Source organism: Anoplophora glabripennis, unplaced genomic scaffold, assembly GCF_000390285.2.
Source record: "Anoplophora glabripennis isolate ALB-LARVAE unplaced genomic scaffold, Agla_2.0 scaffold498, whole genome shotgun sequence".
Lineage (NCBI taxonomy): Eukaryota > Metazoa > Arthropoda > Insecta > Coleoptera > Cerambycidae > Anoplophora > Anoplophora glabripennis.
Genome location: NW_019416801.1, coordinates 325,632 through 349,554, shown reverse-complemented (window position 1 = coordinate 349,554; position 23,923 = coordinate 325,632). Strand labels below are relative to the sequence as shown.

Sequence of the window (23,923 nt, the reverse complement as noted above, 5' to 3'; positions counted from 1 at the left end):
GTCAACAATTTTTTGTATTTACTTAGAAGGATTGAAATGGCACATTTCAGGATATTTTTAAAAATGTACTGTAAAACAGTATCACTAGTATAGTTAATGTATTGTAAAATAAAGAACATTTTATGCACAATATGCATTTTATTAGGTAATAATGATGTGTATTGTGTAGTTCTAGGCCCGGTTAAAAAAATATCAAAGAAGTTCAAGGCCCACCTTAAATTATTCAAAAATAGGTATAGTGTACCTCATTTGAGATATTTATATTCTATGCAGATACAATAACGCTTTGTTCTTAGAAACTCATCGACCAGTTTTCTTACAGATTGTTGATCTTTTTATGACAATGAAATAAAATCATATTTTTAATTGTCCAATTAAGCAAAATACTTCATCATATTAAAAAATACATTATTTGATACAGCGTTTTCACCAAATTTCATACCACAATACAGATTGTCCATAAGTATCGGAAGAGGGGAATAGTAGCTTCTTTTCTTTTACTTCTTTTAGCTAAGACATCTTTAGGAACAATTAAGCTTCTTTGCTATCAACAGCAGCTTTTCTTTTCATGTTATATCGGAAATTTCAACATACAAATATTACAATTTAAGTTTTTGTCATGTTGTTTGTTTTGCTCGGACAGAAGAGCGTAGAGTGATAATATCTTAATTCTTGCTGCTACCAGTGCCTACTAGCACAAATCATTGCTTTGTACCTAGTGACCCAGAGCGACGTACTAATTTGTAGATACTATGAAAGTATGACTAGTATGCACTAGGCAAAATGGAGTTTTTAACTGACGATATTATGGGAAATATCAACCCTGTCGACTACAGCTCCAGCATAGAATTACACCCACCATATCTAATAAACAGCTATGGTTACTCGTCAGAAAATTCACCAGACATAAACCAGTTTCGATCTTACTAGTCATCATCAGTATGCCTCTGTGAGACGACTCAGTGATGAAACTATTTATAAGATATTGTCCAGCATTGAACTACAGTGCTGGACAGGGCTGTAATTTACAGAGTTCATTAGTTAAAATGTAATACAGTATAATTCACGTCTCTAAATTCTTTAAGTTTAATTCCAAATCAATTTTTCTGAAAAGCAGTTTAGAGATTTTTTTCAAAAAAAATCTGACTACATAAGATTAATCAGCATCATTTAAAATCCCTGCATCTCAAATTGCATCAACATTTTTTTATATGGCCAGAGTTTGAATTTATGAAGTTTCAATTTAAAAATTTAGGAGCCATTGGAAATGATTGAAGATGAAAAATGAACCACGCACTGACACCGCCGATTATAATTGGTAAAACAATAAAGCCTGCTTATGTTATTTTTACAATTACCCTAAACCTAAAGTTCTGTAGTAGTTAGTCCTTTAGCAATTATTTATTTGTGATTTGTGCGACACTTACATAATTTGTTACAAGGTTATCTCTAAAAAATTTTTTAGAATCGAAAAATTACATAGTGAATTATCTTCTCTGTGAAGAAATCATATCTATGTTTAACTGTAGACATTATATATTTAATCCGAAATATAATATTATACGCAAAATATGCACTCAACAAAGCTCATTGCTTCAATAGTATTTTAAAAACAATTTTAGTTGTATGTTTAATAAAATTGAGAAAACCTCATGATAATTATGACATGCAAAGCATTATCTTGATATGCATGCGTGTTTATACTTATTGACATTGAACTTTGCGGTTCTTTTTAATTGGCTGATTTTACAAAACAGTTACAGGGTCAAAAACGTGGAATGCCACCACGAAAACACGCCCTGCTGTTTAACGGGACGAGTTGTAAAAATTAGAGTAATTTATTTATGTGTTAGTAAATCCTTTAAACCCTGTTAAATTTTTTAACAGAACTTCAGAAGAATTTCACAAGAGTAGGTACCGCGTGAGAGATAACAGGTGTGCAAGAATATGGAAAACCAATCAGACAGAAAGAAGTTGCCCGATATTAGCGACTTCCGTAGACGACAAGAAACTGTTAAATTCGGATTTAGGTGGAATTTGATAAAATACTTCCGTCAATATACAAACCGTACTGGAATACATGGCTTTTTGTATTTAGGAGAAGAAAAAAGACCCATTTTTGAAAGGTAATCTAATTTTCAAATAAAATAATTTTTTATTTTATAATATCCTTAGTTCAACTTTTAAAACACAAAATATTTGCGTATGACCCCTCAAACTGCAAAATTAAGCAGTGGCGGAGATATGATTGCTATAAAATAATTTAACGCGATCTGATTTTAGGACAATTCATTTCCAATTCTACACTGAGTTTGATTAATTTTTTTACTACTTCTTATAGTTTTTTCATAAATTTGGTTTTTCATTCGAACTGATTTTAGGACAATTCATTTCCAATTCTACACTGAGTTTCATTAATTTTTTTACTACTTCTTATAGTTTTTTTTCATAAATTTGGTTTTTCATTCGAACTGATTTTAGGACAATTCATTTCCAATTCTACACTGAAAGTTTGATAAATTTTTTTGCTACTTCTCAGTTTTTTTTTCATAAATTTGATTTTTCATTCGTGGTTTTGAGAACAAAATAACTGAATTAAAATTTTCCTTGTATTGCCAATATAATTCAAATTGTAAAGATAATAACTGATACAGGAACTACACAGTGATTTCACTTTAAATACAGAAACTGCAGGAATAGACAGTTGCCAAAAGAAAGAATAGTTTGCTCTATAAACATTTTTCATGAGACGTGGTATTCGAGATACATGGTGTTCAAATTTAAAAAAAAAATTTTTTCTGCCATATCTTCATATTGCGCTGAACGATTTGAATGAAATTTACTGCAGCGTATTCACTTAATTAAACCTTTTGTTGATTGTCATATTAACCTCGTGGCTTAAACCAATGGCGTGCTACTAAAGGTGCCGTTCCGTTTTCCCAAGAAAAAGTACGCCACTGGCGGTAGTTTTGTAGAAATAATATCAAATTCAGGTACTGTTACGTTAAGTGAATGAATGAACGGCTGCTACTATTAAAAAACACAAAGGAATATTTTCATTCATTTAACGTAATAGTACCCGAATATAACATTATTTCTACAAAAAACCGCCAGTAGTGTATTTTTTTTCTTGGCAAAATGGGGCGGCGCCTCCAGTAGCACGCCAATGGTTAAAGCCACGATATTAATATTCAGTAAAAGGTCTGATTAAGTAAATACGCTGTAGTAAATATCATTCAATTCCGTCAGCGCATTATGAAGATATAGCACAAAATATATATTCTTTTGTAAACTATATCTGGAATAGCGAGTCCCGCAGGAAAAAAGTTTACAGAACAAACTCTACTTATTTTTCGGTCACGAATCTAGTCCTGCAGTCTCTGTATTTAAAGTGAAATCACCCTGTATAATAATAAAATGATAGCTTTTAGAATTGAGTTATATCGTAGATTAAGGGTTATTGGCAATTCTCCCATTTGAAGTCTATCAAAATCAAAGTTGACTAACACTAATACTGCTACGTACTTAAGTTACCACCACAAATTCTTTGTTTGGAGATTTAACAAAGGACCCCGCACAAAACTTATGGGAATTCCGTTCGGTCGATTTTAATGAAATTTTGGGAATAGGTTGTTTTTGTTATGAGGAACAAAAGTCTTCATGGGCCCAAAGTTCGCCAATAGGCAGTTTTCGAGATATTCGATGTTAAAAGTTGATAATGCGAATGCGTGTCTTTAAATGCTTATTAGTCGCACAAAAGCTCCATGAAGCTTCTTAAAAACTGTATAATACGTATATATTCATCTAGATAGTGGTATCCATTCGTTTGTGTGTGTGTGTGTGTGTGTGTGTGTGTGTGTGTGTATGTTTTTCTATACTTGTGGGGATAATTGCCTGATATTTACCAGGGCTGTGGGGACCTTTCCAGTTGTGGGGCCATGCACCCGTCCCCACAACTATTTCCTTGAATTACACCCATAACTACTACCGCAAAGATCTAAATCTCCTACATTTGCTTCGGTATTTTTTTCCAATTATTATGATTTTAATTTCAATTATTTATGCCGCTTAGTTCCACTTCTAGGCAATGGTTTACATTGTCCCCACATATATAGAAAATTATAGTTATTTTACACATTTATGATTACTATATTAGTGGGGACATTTTAAACTCTGGGTAAGTGGCGCCCCCACATTATAGTTGTTACATTCAAGTAATTCTTTCCTATTTAACGGTTCAGCGGAGTGTAAATGTGTCGTTATAGTTATTACATATATGAGGNCAGAAAAGTATACACATACACACACGCACGCACGCACACACACACACACACACACACACACACACACAAACGAATGGATACGCACTATCTAGACGAATATATACGTATTATACAGTTTTTAAGCTTCATGGAGCTTTTACGCGAGTAATAAGTATTTAAACACGTGCTTGACACGCATTCGCATTATCAACTTTTAACATCGAATATCTCGGAAACTGTCCATTGGCGAGCTTTGGGCCCATGAAGACTTTTGTTCGTCATAACAAAAACAACCTATTCCCAAAATTTCATTAAAATTGACCGAACGGAGTTTCCCGTAAGGTTTGTGCGGGGTCCTTTATACCATTGTGTACGTTTCTTTTATATTAATCTAATTCATGACAGTTCTTTGGATATATTTCAAGGTGTAACTCCGTGAATCAGCAAATTAATTATTATCTAGACATGTTTGTTTTATTAAATTTATTATATAAAATGAAAAAAAAAGGCTACTTTTACTCTGGCTCCTAACTGTACCTAACTGACTTGTTTAAATAACTATCAATAGGTAATTCCAGCTGTGTTAAATTAAATTATATTGTCACGCCAAAAGGGTGGCGAGATAAAGAAAAACAAAGATAGGTATAAGTTGTTACGACATCAATCGGAACTTGTGAATCTTTAAGCACAGGACCGTCTGCACTTCTCTTGAAATTTCTTCCTATGCTTTAGTCATGATCTTTCTCGTAATTTATATTCGAATAGACATTGAGCGAGTCCGATATTGGTAGACCAGTCCGCCTGATGTAGAATCGACGGCGGCGCGCTGGTCGTCAAAGCAAACCTGTATTAGTCCACTAGGTCGTAAATATTTTTTTGCATGGTATTCAATAATTAGTTTGGTGTCGAACGCGGTTCACTTAGCTTTGCCAGTGCAGTGGAGAGCAGTGCTTGGCGTGGTATATTTATTGTTGATATAATACGTATTATTAATTATTAGTTAATATTATTATTTGTTCATGTCGTAACCAATAGTTATTAAAATAAATATAATATGTAATTATCTAGTAATTTAGCAAGGCTTTTTGGAGACCCTTTGAAACGGAAGATAACGAAAAACCCGGGAAAATCCCCAAATAGTCGAGCCCGTTTTCGTCGAAAGCGTTGAAACAAACTCAGAGTTTAAAGACAAAGATTTACACGTACAAAGTCAACATATTATTTTAAATATACAGGGATGGCCAAAAGTACGGAATAAAATTCATATCTTTTGAATGAGTTAATTTTTTTTAAAACGCCGAAACACGTTAACCGATTTTGATTTTTTCCCATCTTTCGGTTATATAAATAATTAATTTTTCTTCAACCCCCAGCTACCCCTACTTTTTATTTCAAATGGAAACATAAGGCATGAGGGGGCTCTTTGAAAAGTTTATAAAAAACCGAATCCAGCCATACCAAATAAACAAGTTTTATTTTTTCAATAGCAAGTTTTTTTTCATTTAGAAATTGAAACAACTAGATAATTTACAAAAATAAACTCAATGTCGCAAATGCTGAAAATGTCCTCCATTCACTATTTGGCATTCTCCAAGACGATAGTAAAAGCTGTCCACAGCATTCTGAATGACTTCAGCTGGTAAATTATGCATCTCCGCCCTAATCTTGTTCTTTAAATTCTCAATATTATCCGGTCTGTCCTGGTAGACTCTTTCTTTCAAATATCCCCAAAGAAAATAATCCAGGGGTGTTAAGTCGGGGGATCTTGGCGGCCATTCAACTGTACCCCGTCTACCAATCCAGCGATTTGGAAACATTTCATCTAAGTATCTTCGAACATCAATACCAAAATGTGGGGGAGCGCCATCTTGTTGGAACCAAATTCTTTCATTCGGTATATCTGGATCAATTTCATGAGGGAAAATCACAGCTAGAGCAGGTATCAGGTCAAATGTTAGGAAATCCAGGTAGCGTGCGGCAGTAAGATTTTCTTCAAAAAAGAATGGGCCCAAGATTCTGTTGTTGATGATACCTGCCCATACATTAACTTTTTGTGGATGCTGCGTATGCGATTCGCATGTCCAGTGTGGATTTTCCTGGGACCAAAAGCGATAGTTGTGCCTGTTAACCACTCCATTTAAATAAAACGTAGCTTCATCCGAAAAAAGTACGTCTCGTTGAAAACCATTATTGTCGTCACACCGTCTCATCATTTCCTCACAAAATTGTAATCGCCTATCATAATCGTCTTCCAAAAGCTCTTGGACAAGACATACCTTATAGGGGTGGTATTTCTCTTGTTTCAGAAACATTCGAATTGCAGTTCGAGAAGCATCGTGATTGCGGGCCAATGAAACAGTTGAAGTATGAGGATTTTCAACAAGTTCTAATGCAATGTCTAATTTCTTTTCTTCATTCAAAGCACGTGCCCGTCCAGTTTTGGGCAAAGTCTGTACTGTACCGTGTTCCTCAAATTTGTGAAATATTTTACTAACTGTCCCTTGCGAGATTTGGTTTTCGGGATATTTCGCATTAAATAAATCGCGCACTTCAGCCTGACTTCTTATTTTGTCTCCACATCCAAGCAATATCAAGATTTCGATGCGTTGCCTTTCCGACAATACCATTGCAATTCAGTAAATAACTTGATTTTGACACAATAGTAACGTTTCGAACTCCAATTTACAACTAAAGCGAAAAATTAACCAGAAAGCCTGGCAAGTAAGTGGTGCCAAAAAAACGCAACATAAAAAATATATCTTTTTTGCGTTAGCAGTGATAGGTACAGTTTCAAATTCTTTATTTTATTCTGTGCAAATTCATGGAGGATAACACTGAAGATAATTAAATTTTATTTCACTTGTTAAGTAGGTGTTTTATACAACCCTAAAAACCTTGCTATTGAAAAAATAAAACTTGTTTATTTGGTATGGCTGGATTCGGTTTTCTATAAGCTTTTCAACGAGCCCCCTCATGCCTTATGTTTCCATTTAAAAAAAAAGTAGGGGTAGCTGGGGGTTAGGGGGTTGAAGAAAAATTAATTATTATATAACCGAAAGACGGGAAAAAATCAAAATCAGTTAACGTGTTTCGGCGTTTTAAAAAAAATTAACTCATTCAAAAGATATGAATTTTATTCCGTACTTTTGGTCATCCCTGTATATGAATGTTTGAAAAGAGAAAAACAATGTGACAAAGAAATTAGGAAACGGATTAGCCAATTAATTAAGATATAAAAAACGACAATTTATCGCGTAATTAAAGAAGGAAGCGTTATTAATCAGGTACAAAAAGGATATGGAAAAATACAAAATTAAAGAATATTGACGATTTTACCAGAGGTAGATAATACGGCGCAGAATTTATAATATAAAGAAAATAAAGTTTCTACTTGAAACATGATTCGAGATAAATTAAGCGATTATCCTGATTATAATTATAGATCTTTAGATACTTTACGACGTGTTTTATTACAATGCGATTTTAAACATAAAAAACTTGACAATTGTAATGGAATCACGACGTATAGCTGCACTTTGGGAAAATTATTTACAAAAAATTTGTGAATATCGTTAACTAAATAGGAATATAGCTCGGAATATGGTATATCTAGACGGGACAAGGCAAAATTTTTCTGGACGCCTATGGATTCTGTAGAGTTTATGAGTTAAATGTTTTTATGCGGTTCCAACTTATATCGTAACGATTATAACAAAATGTCTTTACTCCCATGGGTCCTGATGAGTCATACAAAAATATCTATAAAAATATGACAGGAAAGGTCTTACTTTGCTAGAGTCATTTTCTAATTGGAATCACTCACAGAGTAAACTAATGACTCTGAATACTGAGTATCCACTTTCCATACCTAAGGAACAACTGATTTTTTCACTTACACCAGTTTTCCACGATACCACCCACTTTTATGTACCTACAATACGTAATGATCAAAAAAAGAAAAAAAAGTGGTATTATTTCATTTTTCGACATCAAAGACGAGAAAGGAGTTTATTTTGCATATATGGAATAGATCATAAATAGTAACGAAAAGGATTTATTAATAGGAGAGAAAAACAGAACATATATTAAATTGCACTTCTCAAATATTGATTTGAACAAGGAATATCTAAGTTGTAAAAAGAAAAATTTTCTATATTGCAGAATATTCTGGAGCTTTTGGTTAGGAATCAGTATCATCTTATGTAGTGTGCTGACCTTTAAAACGTGGGAGAAATGGGACTCAAGCCCGGTTATTGTAAGCTTTTCCAAAGCTCCAACTTCCATTTGGAAAATACCTTTCCCCGCAGTAACGATTTGCCCATACACGAAATCCACTTACGGAATGTACAACTATACGGAATCTCTTAATAAATTCATGGACGGGGTCAACTTTACTGAGGCTGAGTAAGTTGAACCTTAATTCTTTGGAAAGTATCTATACTATCAGTTGCCTTGATTTTACTTACTTTTTTACAAATGAGTTCCATTAAACAACTTCGAGTCTGATGGTGTTAATTGTAACATTTTGTAATAGATATTTAGACTTACATTACTAATAAACACTCATTATTTTCTTCGTCAATTTTATTGTTGTTAACTAAACAGATTGCAACATTGAACAGATGAGTGAAAAAGAAAATTCTTCAAAAGAAGGCAGTATTAGATACGTTTCTGTTACTTTTTACAGCCTGTTACAACATGCATCTTGACATGTTACAATTTACACCGACACAGTATCACTTGCAACGGATGATAAATTTTTTTTTCTGCTTGGAAAAAGATCAAATTAATCCATTAGCATGCTGATACAATTTCCAAGAAAATTATTGAAACACTTTGGGCTCCAAGATTATAATTGTAATTTTTGTTACAATCGACACTGGCCTCCCTTATTTATTCTCTATTATTATCCGGTAATATCTAAGGAGATATAACGTAAACCGTTGCTAGAATAGATTGTAAGGCTATTTTGCCAAATTTAGCACATTTTATTAATTGACTTTCAGAGCTAAGAATTTCTCCGCAAGCTCCCTTGTTTGTGACAATTATCTTTATTCGGAAGGTAATAAGACAATTGGATTGGACGCAATAGATCACATAACAGCTGTAAGTTCACTTCTCATTTTCATTTTTTACATACAGGGTGGGCCATTAGTATGAGAAAGTACAATAACTCCCTTGTTACTCATAATACAGAAAAAAAGTTTATATAAGAATTATACAGAATCAAGAAACCTAAACTACAAAATTAATTTGATACATACAGGGTGATGAGTAAAAACGGGACACGCCAAATATTACATTTTTTACATGAAACACCCTGTGTTCTACATATGGCCCTGAACCTGTATATTTTAAAAAATATGGATTTCTGAGAAAATTATATATATGGCAATATAAACAGTTTGTCATTTTAGTGCGGGGTTGCCAAGTTATGTAGAAAATTCTTCGAATTTTGGAAAAAACATGACCTCGAAGAAGTTGTATTAACTTTCAGCTACTAACACTTGCAACAAAATAATTAGACAGAGTTATAGGCAAATGTTAGACAAAGGCTCCTATATTAGCTAATATCGATATTTTATACAGGGCATTTTTTATAATACGATCATTTTTAGAAAGTTTAAACTTGATTTTCTAAAATTTTTCAAATGGAACACCCTGTATTTTATTGTTCTATTTTATTCACATATCGGTCCACTTCAACTTTTATTAAGCATGTTCTATATCTAAAATTGTTAGTTTTTAAGATATAGCAACATTTCTGAAAAAACTTAATTTTTATTATTTTATAGAATACCACAAATAAATATTAACTAATAAAATTAACTCAAAATGGAATGATAAATTATGAACTGACAAGTTGACACAATGTGACAGTTTTTTCCAAAGCCATTTCGTGCGACCGAAAATAATAAAAATTAGGTTTTTCCAGAAATGTTGCTATATCTTAAAAACTAACAACTTTAGGTGTAGAACATACTTAATAAAAGTTGAAGTGGACTGATATGTGAATAAAATAGAACAATAAAATACAGGGTGTTCCATTTGAAAAATTTTAGAAAATCAAGTTTGAACTTTCTTAAAATGATCGCATTATAAAAAATGCCCTGTATAAAATATCGATATTAGCTAATATCGGAGTCTTTGCCTAACATTTGCCTATAACTCTGTCAAATATTTTTGCTACCAAGTGTTAGTAGTTGAAAGTTAATACAACTTCTTCGATTTCATGTTTTTTCCAAAATTCGATGAATTTTCTACATAACTTGGTAACCTCGCACTAAAATGTTAAACTGTTTATATTGCCATATATAGAGTTTTCTCAAAAATTCATATTTTTAAAAATATACAGGATGTTCCGTTTAAAAAATGTAGTATTTGGCGTCCCGATTTTACTCATCACCCTGTGTATTTCAAATTAATTTTGTCCTTTAGGTTTTTTGATTCTGTACAACTTTTATATAAATTTTTCTTTTGTATTACGAATAACAAGGGAGTTATTTTACTTTCTCACACTAATGGCCCACCCTGTATATTTTAAAATTATTTTTGATAATAAGGCAACTGTGATTATCTACTTAAGAGCTAATACATTTTTTTTAGATTGCCCCGGAAGTGAAAAATATATTATTTCAATGTAGATGGGACTTACATCCAGAAAACTGCAGTGTAACGTTCAGAAAAATTCTTACAGAAGACGGATTATGTTATACTTCTAATATGTTAGGGAGAAAGGAATTCTTTAATGATAACGTGTGAGTTAAGCAACATGTTTATAACCCCGTCAAATACGGAGTGTTCCTTAGTTATGGGTCTATACTTATTTTGTAGTAGTTTTGTTAGGTAAATGCAACAAACAGGTAGTATTTAACTAACTAAAATGAATTTTCTTCTATTTGTATTATTTTTATTTGTTATGAAGTTAAAGCGTGGATTGAGATTATTTTTTGAAACCAGTTACTATTTTTATGCTCGAAGGAATCCAAATATTTTGTACACAATATGTTTTTTTCGATGACTATAATATGTTCCAATTGGATGGTCGAGTCAACCGCCATCATTGCCGCTCGTACGCAACATCTGAGGAAATTGAATGCTTGGACGGGCATACTGGGAGACCACCTCATAGGGCCTTTCTATCTTCCCGACAACGCTTTACCAGAAGAGGATATATGATTTCAGCAGGATGTTGTTCCACGCAGAGCAGTGTTCCACCACATTATGCCGTAGCTGTGCGTGATTTTCTTAATCAGAACTTTACAAATCACTGGATGGGACGCAGACGTTCAATTGAGTGGCCTCCCAGATCGCCAAATCTAACGCTCTTTGGCTTTTTTCTATGGGGACACTTAAAGTCGAAAATGTATGCAGCACGACCTAACTCACTTGAGGGGCTTCGTTGATTGCTGAAGAATGTCGTCAGATACCGCCAGAAATGCTTCGAAATGTTCGTTCAGAAGTGGAGCAAAAATTTTATTATTGTATGGAAGTGAAGAGAAACCAATTTGAACACTTAATAAAATGACATTCTTTCATTCATTGATATTGTTTTATACTGTAAGTGATGAGTGTATTGTCATATCCAGACCAAAATTTAAAAAGTCGTATGTCGTCGTGAGCAGAATTGAAAAAGCTTTAAAATGAGATGTCACTTAACATAGGCTGCAATTTAAAGTTTATGCCCCTGTCTAAGAGGTAGCTTCCGAGATACCAAGACACACGCCATCGCATGTTCCCCTTGAAAAGAAAATCGATGTCTCAGGATTTTCTTTTTTTTTTAATTCTGATATTTTCCCGGTAGGAATTTTTAATTGGAACACAAACAATCCTTACTGAATTAACTTCACTTACAGAGAGAACCAAACTGAAAATTATGTAATAAAACCAGTTTAATATAACCAGAAAATATATCTTCAGGACAATAATCAGTAAATCAAAATTCAGAAAAAATTAGACAACTAATTTCTAAAACTGACATAGACACAATTAAATTAAAATCCCACTGTAATTTTGCCGAAGGAAAAATTAAGCAAATTAATGAGTACATATTACACTTGGAGAAAAAAAAAATGTTACCTGGACTTTTATAAATGGAAATGGTGAAAGGGCTTATAATAAACCTAAAAAAATAAATGCATGAGCAGGGGTGGCGGAGGGTTGATTTGAAAAGTTGTGAAAAATTGTATCATTGAGATTTCTGACGAAAGTTGACGTCAAACAAAAAAGTATCCAATGCAAAAGTTGTAGATCATGCAATAATCTACAGCTTTTGCAGAAGTCACTTTTTAAGATAACCTCAAAATTCCCGAGAAAAATGCGGTAAACAGGTTTTTCTGATTTTTGATTTTTTTCAAAGAAAAATTCTACCTAGGAAAATCATTGTACAAAGTTTACAAGTATAATTTTTTTCGTTTTGACATATACTTTTTGGTGAAATATGTAATCACAGTTCAAAAACATGCTCAAAAATGCAAAAAAAAAATTAAAAATCACTTGCAACAATGAATTTTTCAGTAGTTGTTAAAATTAAAAATAAATCAAAAACTGATTACTCTCATTGTTTGACTCAAAACTTTATTTTTGTACAATATTGCTATAAACATCCAAGTTGAATTACAAATACACACATGACAAATTATCTCTGGATGATTTGAAGTTTCAGCAATACAAAGTATTAACTGCAAAGTCTACTGTTGACGCGAAACCCGAAAACCCGAAATTCTGCGAAATTGTTTTATTTTTTTAGCTTGTTTTAGCTATCATTTAAAATTTTTCCTCTTTACGGTTCTGAATGCTTTCAAAATATCTATTGGATGAAGTCATAATAGTATAAAAGACAATACCGCACAAAATATCCAACAATTTTTTTTAATCAATAATTTAAAAAGTTGTACCTAACAAAAAAATAATACGAATTTATGAAATATTTTGTGCGGTATTGACTTTTATACTGTTATGACTTCCTCCAATAGATATTTTGAAAGCGTTCAGAGCCGTACTCAGGAAAAATTTTAAATTATAGCTAAAAACCTTTTAAGCTATTACAATAGTAATATCATCTAATTCAGAATTAAAAATGACTAGATTTTGTCATAAAAATTGCAGCCACGTATTTAAAAAAATTAACCTGATGATGGCCCCTCGAAGACGAAACGTCGGATTGCAAAAATGTTGACGCAATTGGATAGAGCGAAAAAAGTGGCAATGTGAATATGCAATTTATTTTAAAATTCGTTTTCAAATAAAGCCAGAAAAAGAATTGCAAAATTTCGGGTTTTTCCGGATATCCCCGGAACTACCCGGAATTTTAAAACTTTCTAAACGGCATATTGTTAGGTATAAAAAACACAACTTTTTTTTAATGAGCCACCACATATCTCTTACCGTTTCCTAGATTTTAAAGCTATCCTATCCTTATTTTGGACACACTGTACATCTATGAATTCAACAAAATTTTACACAAATCGATCCTACGGAAAAAAGTTATTGTTTATTTTATTTATTCACTATTCGACTTATGTTTATAGCAATACTGTACAAAAATAAAGTTTTAGGTCAAACAATGAGACAGTTTTTTGTATTTTTTCCGTACAATTGAATGGTCTAATCAGTTTTTGATATTTTTTTTAAATTTAAACAAATTATCAACAACTACTGAAAAATTAATTGTTGCAAGTCATTTTAATTTTTTTGCCTTTTTAAGCATGTTTTTGAACTGTGTTTACAGATTTTTTTATTTAACCAAAAAGTAAATGTCAAAACGAATAAACTGATCACCGGCAGAACTCTGTACGATGATTTTTCTAAATAGAATTTTTCTTTGAAAAAAAGTGTTTCAGACCAGAAAAAATTAATATCTCCGAAACTTGATTTTTTCATCTAAAAAAATTTGGGGTTATTTAAGACACAAAAAGGTATACTTTCACCAAGAAATATAAAACGAAAAATCAGAAAAAGAACTGTTTTTCGCATTTTTCTCGGAAATTTTGAGGTTTATCTTAAAATGTGACCTCTGCAAAATATGTAGATTTTTGCATGATCTACAACTTTTGATTATACAATTTTTCACAACTTTTCAACCCCCCAAATCAACCCTCCGCCACCCCTGCTCACGCATTTATTTATTTTTTTCTTTATTATAAGCCCCTTTACCATTTCCACTTATAAAAGTCCAGGTAACAATTTTCTTTTTTTTTCCTCTAAATGAGGTCGGTTACATAATAATATTTTATTTTAAATAGGAATTCATAAGAGACGTACTTTTAATAACACTTCATGTATTAAAAACAATTAGTTACAATTTGGTTAATTAAAATTTACTTTGACCTAAATAAGAATAAATCAATATTTTTTTAATTGTTTGGCATATTATTTGTAAACACATTTGAATTTCCCTGTAGAATCATACTGATATGATACACATGATTAATATTACGTATTTTACACATACTTTATTACATTTATTTCGATGTGTACATGAACTATTAGATTTAAATATGTTTCCTGATAAATTTATCATAATATGAAAATCTCCAAAAAATATCGTACATTAATGGAAAAGTTCCTAATTAACTACATATTATATTAAATAGAGTCTGTATATAGAGGGAGTAATTAAAATGCTTGGTCAAGCGGCAATGGCTGACTATACTTTATAAGTTAACAAAAAAAAAAAAAACGAGAGCTGATAACCGAATATCTGTTTTTTTAAAGTATTTTAGTTACCGTTGTAAATATTATTAGTCTACTTTTGAACAACAGTTTATTATTACTCATTTGTTCATTATGTCAAAGGCCAATTTTGTAGGTATTTGCATTATGATATGGCAGAAGGCGAAAGCAGTCAGGGATGGTCACTACAAGATGGGTACCCAGACACTGCCAACAAGGACAGTTTCCCAAGACGTGCTAAATTCGCTGGTTTCACCGGATCCCAAGTGTTCGTCCTAACAGATTTTGATCAAAACCTAGATTATTCCTGCAAAGGACCAATTCAAGGAGTCAAGGTAAAAGAATATACCAAGTGTGGTTATAAAATAAGCGGAGTGGTGCTCTAATAAATGTTAACAAAATTACTCAATAGACATGTCATCCCTCCAATGTAGTCCTCATTGCATATGTGTCTTCCAATTCTACAGTTTCTTTTTTGAGAGATCGTTCATGAACTTTCCCCTTTTTTCTTCCCAGACTCACACCTGGTCTCTTTAGAACAGAGTTGATTTCCGGGAACAGAAAAAAGTCACAAGGATCTAAGTCACATGAGTCGGGTGGATCTTCCGTCAGAAACCTTTGCACAGAGAGTGGTTTGTGTCCTGGTGCATTGTACTCGTAATCAGTTAATTAGCCATTTAAACAATGAATTTTGGAGGTTATACTTAAAACAATAATATGAAAAAGGAAACTTTAAGAATTAACGACTATTCGTAGAATAGTTTACTGGTTGCCCGCAATGTACGTTATAGAGTTATAATCGAAATATAAATCCACAACTGTATTGTAAACTCATACAAAAATAGAATATTTTCATGATTGGAGTTTATTTTACAGATTATACTTCACAATCCAGCCGAAATGCCCAGGGTTCGCGCAAATTATCTACAGGCTCCGCTTAATGAAGAACTGCTTGTAATTATAACTCCTGATATGATGACAACTTCGGATGCCGTACACAAATATAACCCGCATAAGAGAGAATGCTTCTTCCCCAACGAAAGACATCTATCGTTTTTCCAGGTTTACACGCAACAGAACTGCGAATTTGAATGTCTGACAAACTATACTTTGGCAAAGTGTGGATGCGTTGCTTTCTATATGCCTTGTAAGTAAATGCCTACCTATATTAACTTGCTTTTTTTTCTGCTGCACTAAGAGTATCATTGTTTTGGTCTTCCTGTGCGTAATAATTTAACTTTAATTGAAAAATTATGCTACATAAATTAATTTGATATATTAATTAATTAATAAAATATATTTTTATCTCCAAAAAATCTGTTATTGTTATTTGACATGCATATTACTGTTTCAGATGAAAAGTCAACACCTATTTGTGGGCCTGGAAGTATGAAATGTATGTTAGAAGCAGAATGTAAGTATAGGTATAAATAAAATACGTATATTGTGCAACACGTATTGAAAATTACACTTTTCACACGAGTGGTGAGATATGGCCTTGGTGAGATATGGTAGGTGATTGTCATAAAGTCGGAAGAGAGTGAAAGTGGGTTTCACGCGTATTGAATATTATACCTTCTCTACGCCTACAACAGCGATATTTTGTGCATTTTTTTGTTATCCGTTACCTGCTAGATTTGGGCTCTTAGAGAATAGCTCGTTGCTTTGCTAAACGAAAAGTATACGACATCCTATTCACAGGCGTACAGTGGACAAAAAAGGAAACACCACGCGGCAGGTTAGATGGTATAGGAATAAATGTTTCTTTAATCAAATTAAGAAGTCATATATTTTATGCTGGAAGTGCGGAAAATATAAAATTTGACAAGGTTATTTTTAACAGGAAAAAGATCATTAGGTCTTGAATAACCCACAAATGTAATAATCCATAAATTCAATAAACCCAATCATCCATTATCTTAATAACCGAAAAACATAAAACTAATGACATATACACCCATAAACATCGGGGCCCTAAAACCCATAAACACATAAACGCACAAACACCTAAACCCTGTAGATCTTGAGGTTCATGGGGTTTGGGGCTTATGTGTTTTGAAGTTTATGGGTTTTGGAGTTATTGGATTTTGGGATTGATACATAATACTCATTTGTCGTCATCTGAAGATCCTCATGTTATCCGGGAAAGAAACATTCAAAATAAATTTAGCGTAAATGTTAAATTAAAGATAACCAAATTTCTTACCATATCTACGAAGAAAATTTAAATGCCGACAGATATCTCAATATTTTGCAAACGGTTGTGGCAGATTTTCAAGATGATATATACCTTTAGACCAACTAAGGGAGTGTTTGTATCAATTAGACGGGGCTCCACCTCACTGTCACAATCAAATCGATCAACAGCTGACTGAAATGTTTGAAGATACATAGATGAATGAGACGCCTAGGACCGTGGAATTAGCCAGTGAGGTCTCCCGACCTCACTCCATTACATTTTTATGTTTGGGGAGTAATAAAGCAAAAAGTTTATTCTACATCCGTTGCTTCAAAAGAGGATTTGATTGCTCGAATACGAAGAGAGTGGCATGAATTGCCTGCAGCTGAAATAGCAAAAGCGGTGAGTGATGGTGTTATCTCTAGAATCCACAAGTGCTTAGCTGTTAACGGGGGTCATATTGAACACTTATGACTTTTCATTTTTTTTTATCTTAGTGCATTATTATTATGAACACACATATTTAAAATTGTGTATTACTATGTATGAAGTTGATTTTTAGAATTTTTCTTTATTTTGCTCATTGGTGGAAAATTGGGATATGTCTCATTAAAAACTGTAAATGTTCTGCTTAGAATCCCATTCAACGTCTGTGAATAAATAATAATAAATAACTGGTGACACTTTAGTTGTTTGTTTTGAAGTTTTGCTAAAAATTCCACAGCTATCCTCCCAAGAAATTACATGATTTTAGGTGATTACACAAAAAATATTAGATAACTTAAAAACTAGAAGAGCTAGGTATAGGGAACCCTGATACCGTTCGAAAGAGAATAAAATTGTGTATCAGAATATAGAAAAACATACAGGGTGTTCCATTTAAAAAAGCCGACTTATAAAGGTTTGAAGTTAACTAAACTCGGCATTAAATTTTTAGCACCCTTTATGCAACTAAGCCACTTTGAAAGTATGGATGGGAAGCTTAGAGGTCTAGCTATCCCCCCTATAAATATTGTTGCTTTATTACTATACTACTATAAAATATACATGTTTTGAAGCTAGTCAGTGTTTCTCTTCATTTTTTTGAAAATAAATTAAATATCTCGAAAACGGTTAGTTTTAGGAATAGGGAAACTTCAAAAAAGCCCACCTAAAATAACACGTAGAATTCAAAATTGCAATAATATATGGGGTGTTCCATTTAAAATAAGCAAGTTGATGGCGACTTCCGGTATAACTGGAAGTGGTACGTGGACGCCATTATTTTAGTTGAGAAGGGTATGTCCGAAAACCCGGTATCCTAAATTTTCAAAATTCAAATCGAAGTAGTCTGAAAAAATTTTAATGATCTGTCACCTTGAGATACCCTGTATGTACACATTTAAGATTTCCCCTGTAATCATTACGTAAACTATTACTTCCAATTATTGTATTAAATTGTTATAAAAAGATCTGAAATTATGATGATAATTTGCTTTTTCATTGCGCCTAGTGACCGTGGCGCATTCGCCATATTTTAAAATTATGAAAAATTTATTCAAAACTAATATTTTTGATCCATTGTGTCTCTGAACGAAGCTGAACTTTGAACATCGATGTTGTGTAAGTCACCGGCATACTAACATATATGTAAATCGGATGTATAGAATATTCATGATACTTCCCAAAGCTTTTAAGTTTTATTTGTTGCTTCTTTTCCCTTATTTCACAGTATCTAATAATGAATCGAGAAATAGCTAATGAATTTCTTTTTAAAACCAATCTTGGTTCAATGTACTTGATTACTACTATTCCAAGCGTTTGCGAAGGAGTATGCAAAAGAAGGGGTCCAGGAGAATTCCCTTTAAAAGTTATGTAATAGATAAAAGAAGAAAAACAGTTTAAAGTATAAAAATTGATGCGTTCGAAAGTAGGCGGTGAACATATAAAACGTATACATTCAAGGAATAACAGCTTCTGCATTATAAGTAGCTACACATTTTGTGGAAAAGGATACAAAACAGTTTAAATTCCCTGTTTAGAATTCCTTGAATTTTCCTCACTTTTCATTTCCCTCACACATGCTGCTGCTGTTGGAATATTTTATATAATTTATTTGTGCCATTACTTATTTTTGCTTAACCAGAAACATCTTACACTGAAAAATAATTAATGAGTTTTGGCTTAATGGAGGTTTTAAGGTTTAGGTGTTTAGGGATTTTAGGAATTGTGGGTTTATGATTTTTGGTTACGAGGATAATGGATTATTGGGTTTATTGGATTGGTGGATTTTATTAGAAAAAATCCAAATTTTATATTTTCCGCACTTCCGTTATTAATGAAACATTTATTGCTATACCATCTACCTGCCGCGTAGCTCGAATTGTTTCCATTTTTGCCCACTGTGCGGCATGTAAACAAAATATTGCACGCTAATTGAAGTAAATATTCAGTCTTAGAAAGAAACTGCAGTGAAGTCCGGTTATTATAACATTGAAGGAACAGTGAAATAGAGATATTCTCGTTTAAGATTACTTCCCCACGATCTGCCAATTTATCTATTTCACCTCTTATGAAATACGGTGACTTAAAAGCGAACAATTCAGGGTGCTAATTTTCAAGCGCGACGTCATTAAAGGACATTCCTCGATAAAGAGCAGAATATATGGAAATCATGAATAAGCTCCCAACCGAGTTCCTGAATAGCAGCTTCTGTGATATTAATAGTACAAGGATGGGCGTTATCATTCTGCACAATCAATATGATGTCTTCCCTGGCTTTTTTATTCTTGAATTGCGGCCTCATGTCGACGAAGTTGCAAGTTGCTACCAGTAAATGACGCAATGATGATTACATTCATCGGAAGCAATTCATAGTACAGTATTCAGGAAGTTGTCTTCCTGTTAACGCTAAGCCATTCTTTTCTTATTTTGGCGTTGACGTAAGGCACCATAACATCTGGGCTAAACGATGTTTCGCCAACAAAGAGGCATACATGTTGACACACTGATTTTTGTTGTTTTCTCCCAAAACATACATCGTATTATGGTCGACTGGTCACAATTCCTCATACACACCAATTCCCTTGAGGTTGATCATCATGAATTAAACAATTCAAACAATTTCCAGGAAAGTCAGTCTTCTTGAACCTGGAGAATCGTTCATGTCAAAATGGACGCTTTTGAAACGAGAAAACCATTTTCGTACTGTATTTTCCCCAATAGCGTTCTCTCTGTAAATGACACAAATGGATCTAGCAGCACCCAAATCCTTAGCAACTGAATTCAAACAAAAGGAAATGTCGGAACAGCCCGTTTTTTTCTACTTAACAGTTCAATTTATTTTGAAAAGAATTTACTCAATTTGCGGAAGTTTATAAGTTCGGATAAAACAATATTATGGCATTAAAACAACTTTGATATATGTCTACAATTGATTTCCAAGGCACGCTTGTAATGGAAAAACACTACAAACTTATATAATACATCATTTCGAGTTACCTATAATCTAATAGTTTACTACATTGGCCAAGTAAGACAAGGTAAAAAATCCAGGGGCGTATTCTGTAGCCAAAAATAAGGGATTATTGTTATATAAATGTGGGGTCTTAGGACAGCCATTGTTCAGCTACAGAGTGTCAAAAATTAAAAAAAAAACATCAGTTTTTAATTTTTAATTTCTAAACGGCTTGAGATAATTTAACCAAATTCGGTGTGCATATTTAGTATAACAGTAGGTATGAAACAAAAAATTACCAGCTTTAGAAACTTACCAGTGGCGGAGGTGTAGGTATCATCGATCATTATGTGCAAAAAAAAATATACAGAGTGGTCCACTTTTTTTTATCAAACTTCAAAAATCAATACATTATCAAAAATTAATGTTAGTTTGCTAAATAAACTATACTCGACAAATATTTACTTTTTGAGATACAGCACGTTAAATTTTCCCGAAAAAAATATGTTTTTCGAATTTTTCTGTAATTTGAAAAATTTATTTGATCAAGTGCATTTATACATAGTTAGTTAAATTACTTAAAAAAATTTTAGGAGGGCCATGGAAAAAATTATAATAAGAAGCCGTCATCTTTTTTAATATTGTCATAATCAAGCTTATTTTTTAAAAATGTTAAGTTTTAATAATGGCTTATGCATATTCAAATGCTTAAAGGGCCAATATGGTTTACATTTGTGACCTTACAGATAGAAATGGTACTGAGGCTAGGCAAATTTTTCAGATCAGACAACTCCAAATCCAAAAAAGGTTCAGAAATGTTTTTCAGCACCTTTCGGAGTCAACCTTATTTCAGAAAGATCTAATTTCTGGAAAATTTTTGAGTGTTAGAACGCCTGAGTTGGAAGAAGCTATTCTACACGAAATTAAAGAAGACCCAAATACTAGTATTGGGAAGAATAGAAGATTAAGAACATCTATCCAAATTTTAATGTGGATCATAAATTAGTTTGGTCTGTTCTGAAGCATCAACAGTTATACCCGTAACACATACAAATGGTTCAAGCCTTACTGCCGCAAGACTATCCTGCACGTTTGGTCTGATGAACAACCTCCTGCCATAATGGAATCTCGATTTCAACATCAGTTTTTTTTTTAACGTATGGGTGGGTATTATTGGGTTGGGCCTTACTTTTTACCAAGAACTTTAATCGGTGCCTCCTACAAACATTTTCTTGAAAACGTTTTACCTGAACTACTTGGCTATGTTCCCTGCTAAGATAAAGAATGTGGTTTATGCACGACGGGGTTCCCCCACATTTTAGTTTGACTGCTGGTAAATTTTTAAATGAAAGATTCGGTAATAGGGGTTCTGATTGTGGTCCGCCCCCACAGAGCCTACCCGAGAACATCAAGGACAGGTCAAACATTCCTAGCTAAGATTAAGGAAGTGCAATATATGTATGTATGTATTTAAGTGCGGCTACTGCGACAAACTTAAACAGTAGTGTGTAAAATAAATATGTAAATATATTAGTGTTTTATGCAAGATTGTTTTTCAGCTGAATTGATAAGTCAAACAGTAAACTACGGTCCCTCCGAGATGAAGTTGGACGATGAAAGTTCAGATGTTCACGGGTTTGTCTGTGACTGTCTACCTGCTTGTAGTTCATTGGCGTATAACGCTGAATTCAGCCAGTCGCGCTTCAACTGGCGTGAACTTTTTATGGCATTTAGAGAAAATATGAGCGAACTTCCAGGGTACGTAACAAATATTTAAAGTAACGAATATTACTAAAAATACACACAGAAAACACCGCCATAGTTTACTCAATTGTTCCTAAAATCGCGACAAGAATAAATTGTATGAAACTTTCGCGAAATATTGTTTGAAAATTTTTGAAAATATACAATACAATTTGTAATAATTTTACAATTGTAAAAATAATTACAATGTAAATGTTGAATTTGCACACAGTTTGTTCCTCTCGCAATTTTAGAAACAAAAATTTGCAACAAACGCCTCTTTTGTAAACGATAAATATAGCAGTGTTAATAGTAGACAATCTTATAGAGTCACTTTCTAGAAACATTTTAAAATGCATTTTTGTAAGATTAGGTTTTCTACATTGCATGTTGCATATTACGATGTAAGATTCAATTTTTCAGGAAACAGGTACTCCTATTAAAATTAATGAACATGCACCATTTCCGAGAATTACACAATTGACTGTACTAAAATCACCTATTATTTGTTTATCAACTACATCTGTATACAAGAACCTCATTGTTTTATTATTCTTCTTCGATTCTCCAATGAAATAATATGATAATGATTTCGTAACATCGTGCTACAATGAAAAGAATACACACCACTCTCCTTGTAGTGTAAATATCGCATAAATCTGTTCTGTATGGCCTCAAGTCGAGACTTATATATGGTATATTGAGGACTCCATACGATAGATGCAAAATTAATTATGTTGTGCACGTATGCAAAATATACAGATTTAATAGCAAAAATCAACCTAAAATTTTTGCAAACTCTGACAATGAAACCAAGCATTTTGTTGCTTTTTAAAGTTATATAATCAATATGTGAAGAAAAACTCATTTTCCTGTCAAAGACAACCACAAGATCTTTTATTTCTTCAACTTGATTTAAAATATTCTTATTAAAGTTATAATTATTAGAGTATATATTTTGGATACAGGTAAAACAAATATAGACATTTACTTAAATTTAATTGAAGCTTGTTCAATTTACAGTATTCAAAGAAAGAGTTTAAATCTTCCTGGTAGGCAATACAATTATCGGAATTATTTTAAATTTTCAAATCGTCTGCGTAGAGTAAAAATTTACAAAATTTGAAACAATGACCGGATATCGTCGATATAGATTAAAAATAGTATAGGTCCCAAATGTGATCCCTGACATTGCAACTAGGGTTTGCAATCCCGCAGTCTTTTTTTTCCAGCTGGAAATTTGCGGTAAATTCGCCTTTACAGCGGGATCCCGCTGTAATTCCCGCGAGAAATTTAAAAATATATTTATATATGAAAATAATAATGCTATTATTGTGGAATGTTTATATTTAATCAAATGAAATATAAATAATTCTTGGTATTTAAAAATCAACAGATAAGCATTATATAGATTAAAAACTATGTTTATTAACTAAGAATCAACAGAAATCAACACATCAATAATATAATACTTTTGTTATTTTTACATAGATATTATTATGTCTCTAGTTACTTAACGTACTTGTTGCTGTTAAATTACTAAATTTATAAACATCTAGGTTAGGTTAGTAATTTAATCGTAGTAACAATTTCTAAAAAAATATTTGCTAGATACATCGATAATATACT

The 23,923-nt window shown here is 32.5% G+C and overlaps 1 protein-coding gene across 2 annotated transcripts in view; it reads left to right on the top strand.

Annotated features, from left to right (window-relative positions):
• The first annotated feature begins 1,843 nt into the window (after window positions 1-1,843).
• LOC108908696 (pickpocket protein 28-like) overlaps window positions 1,844-23,923 on the top strand; it is a 26,351-nt gene continuing 4,271 nt past the window's right edge. For both annotated transcript variants that reach the window (XM_023455475.1, XM_023455474.1), the window contains exons 1-8: window positions 1,844-2,126; window positions 8,424-8,666; window positions 9,269-9,368; window positions 10,869-11,020; window positions 15,073-15,271; window positions 15,813-16,083; window positions 16,291-16,350; window positions 22,111-22,309. In XM_023455475.1, the coding sequence (XP_023311243.1) occupies window positions 1,948-2,126; window positions 8,424-8,666; window positions 9,269-9,368; window positions 10,869-11,020; window positions 15,073-15,271; window positions 15,813-16,083; window positions 16,291-16,350; window positions 22,111-22,309 (1,403 nt within the window). In that variant the 5' untranslated portion in view covers window positions 1,844-1,947. The remainder of the gene's footprint in view (window positions 2,127-8,423; window positions 8,667-9,268; window positions 9,369-10,868; window positions 11,021-15,072; window positions 15,272-15,812; window positions 16,084-16,290; window positions 16,351-22,110; window positions 22,310-23,923) is intronic.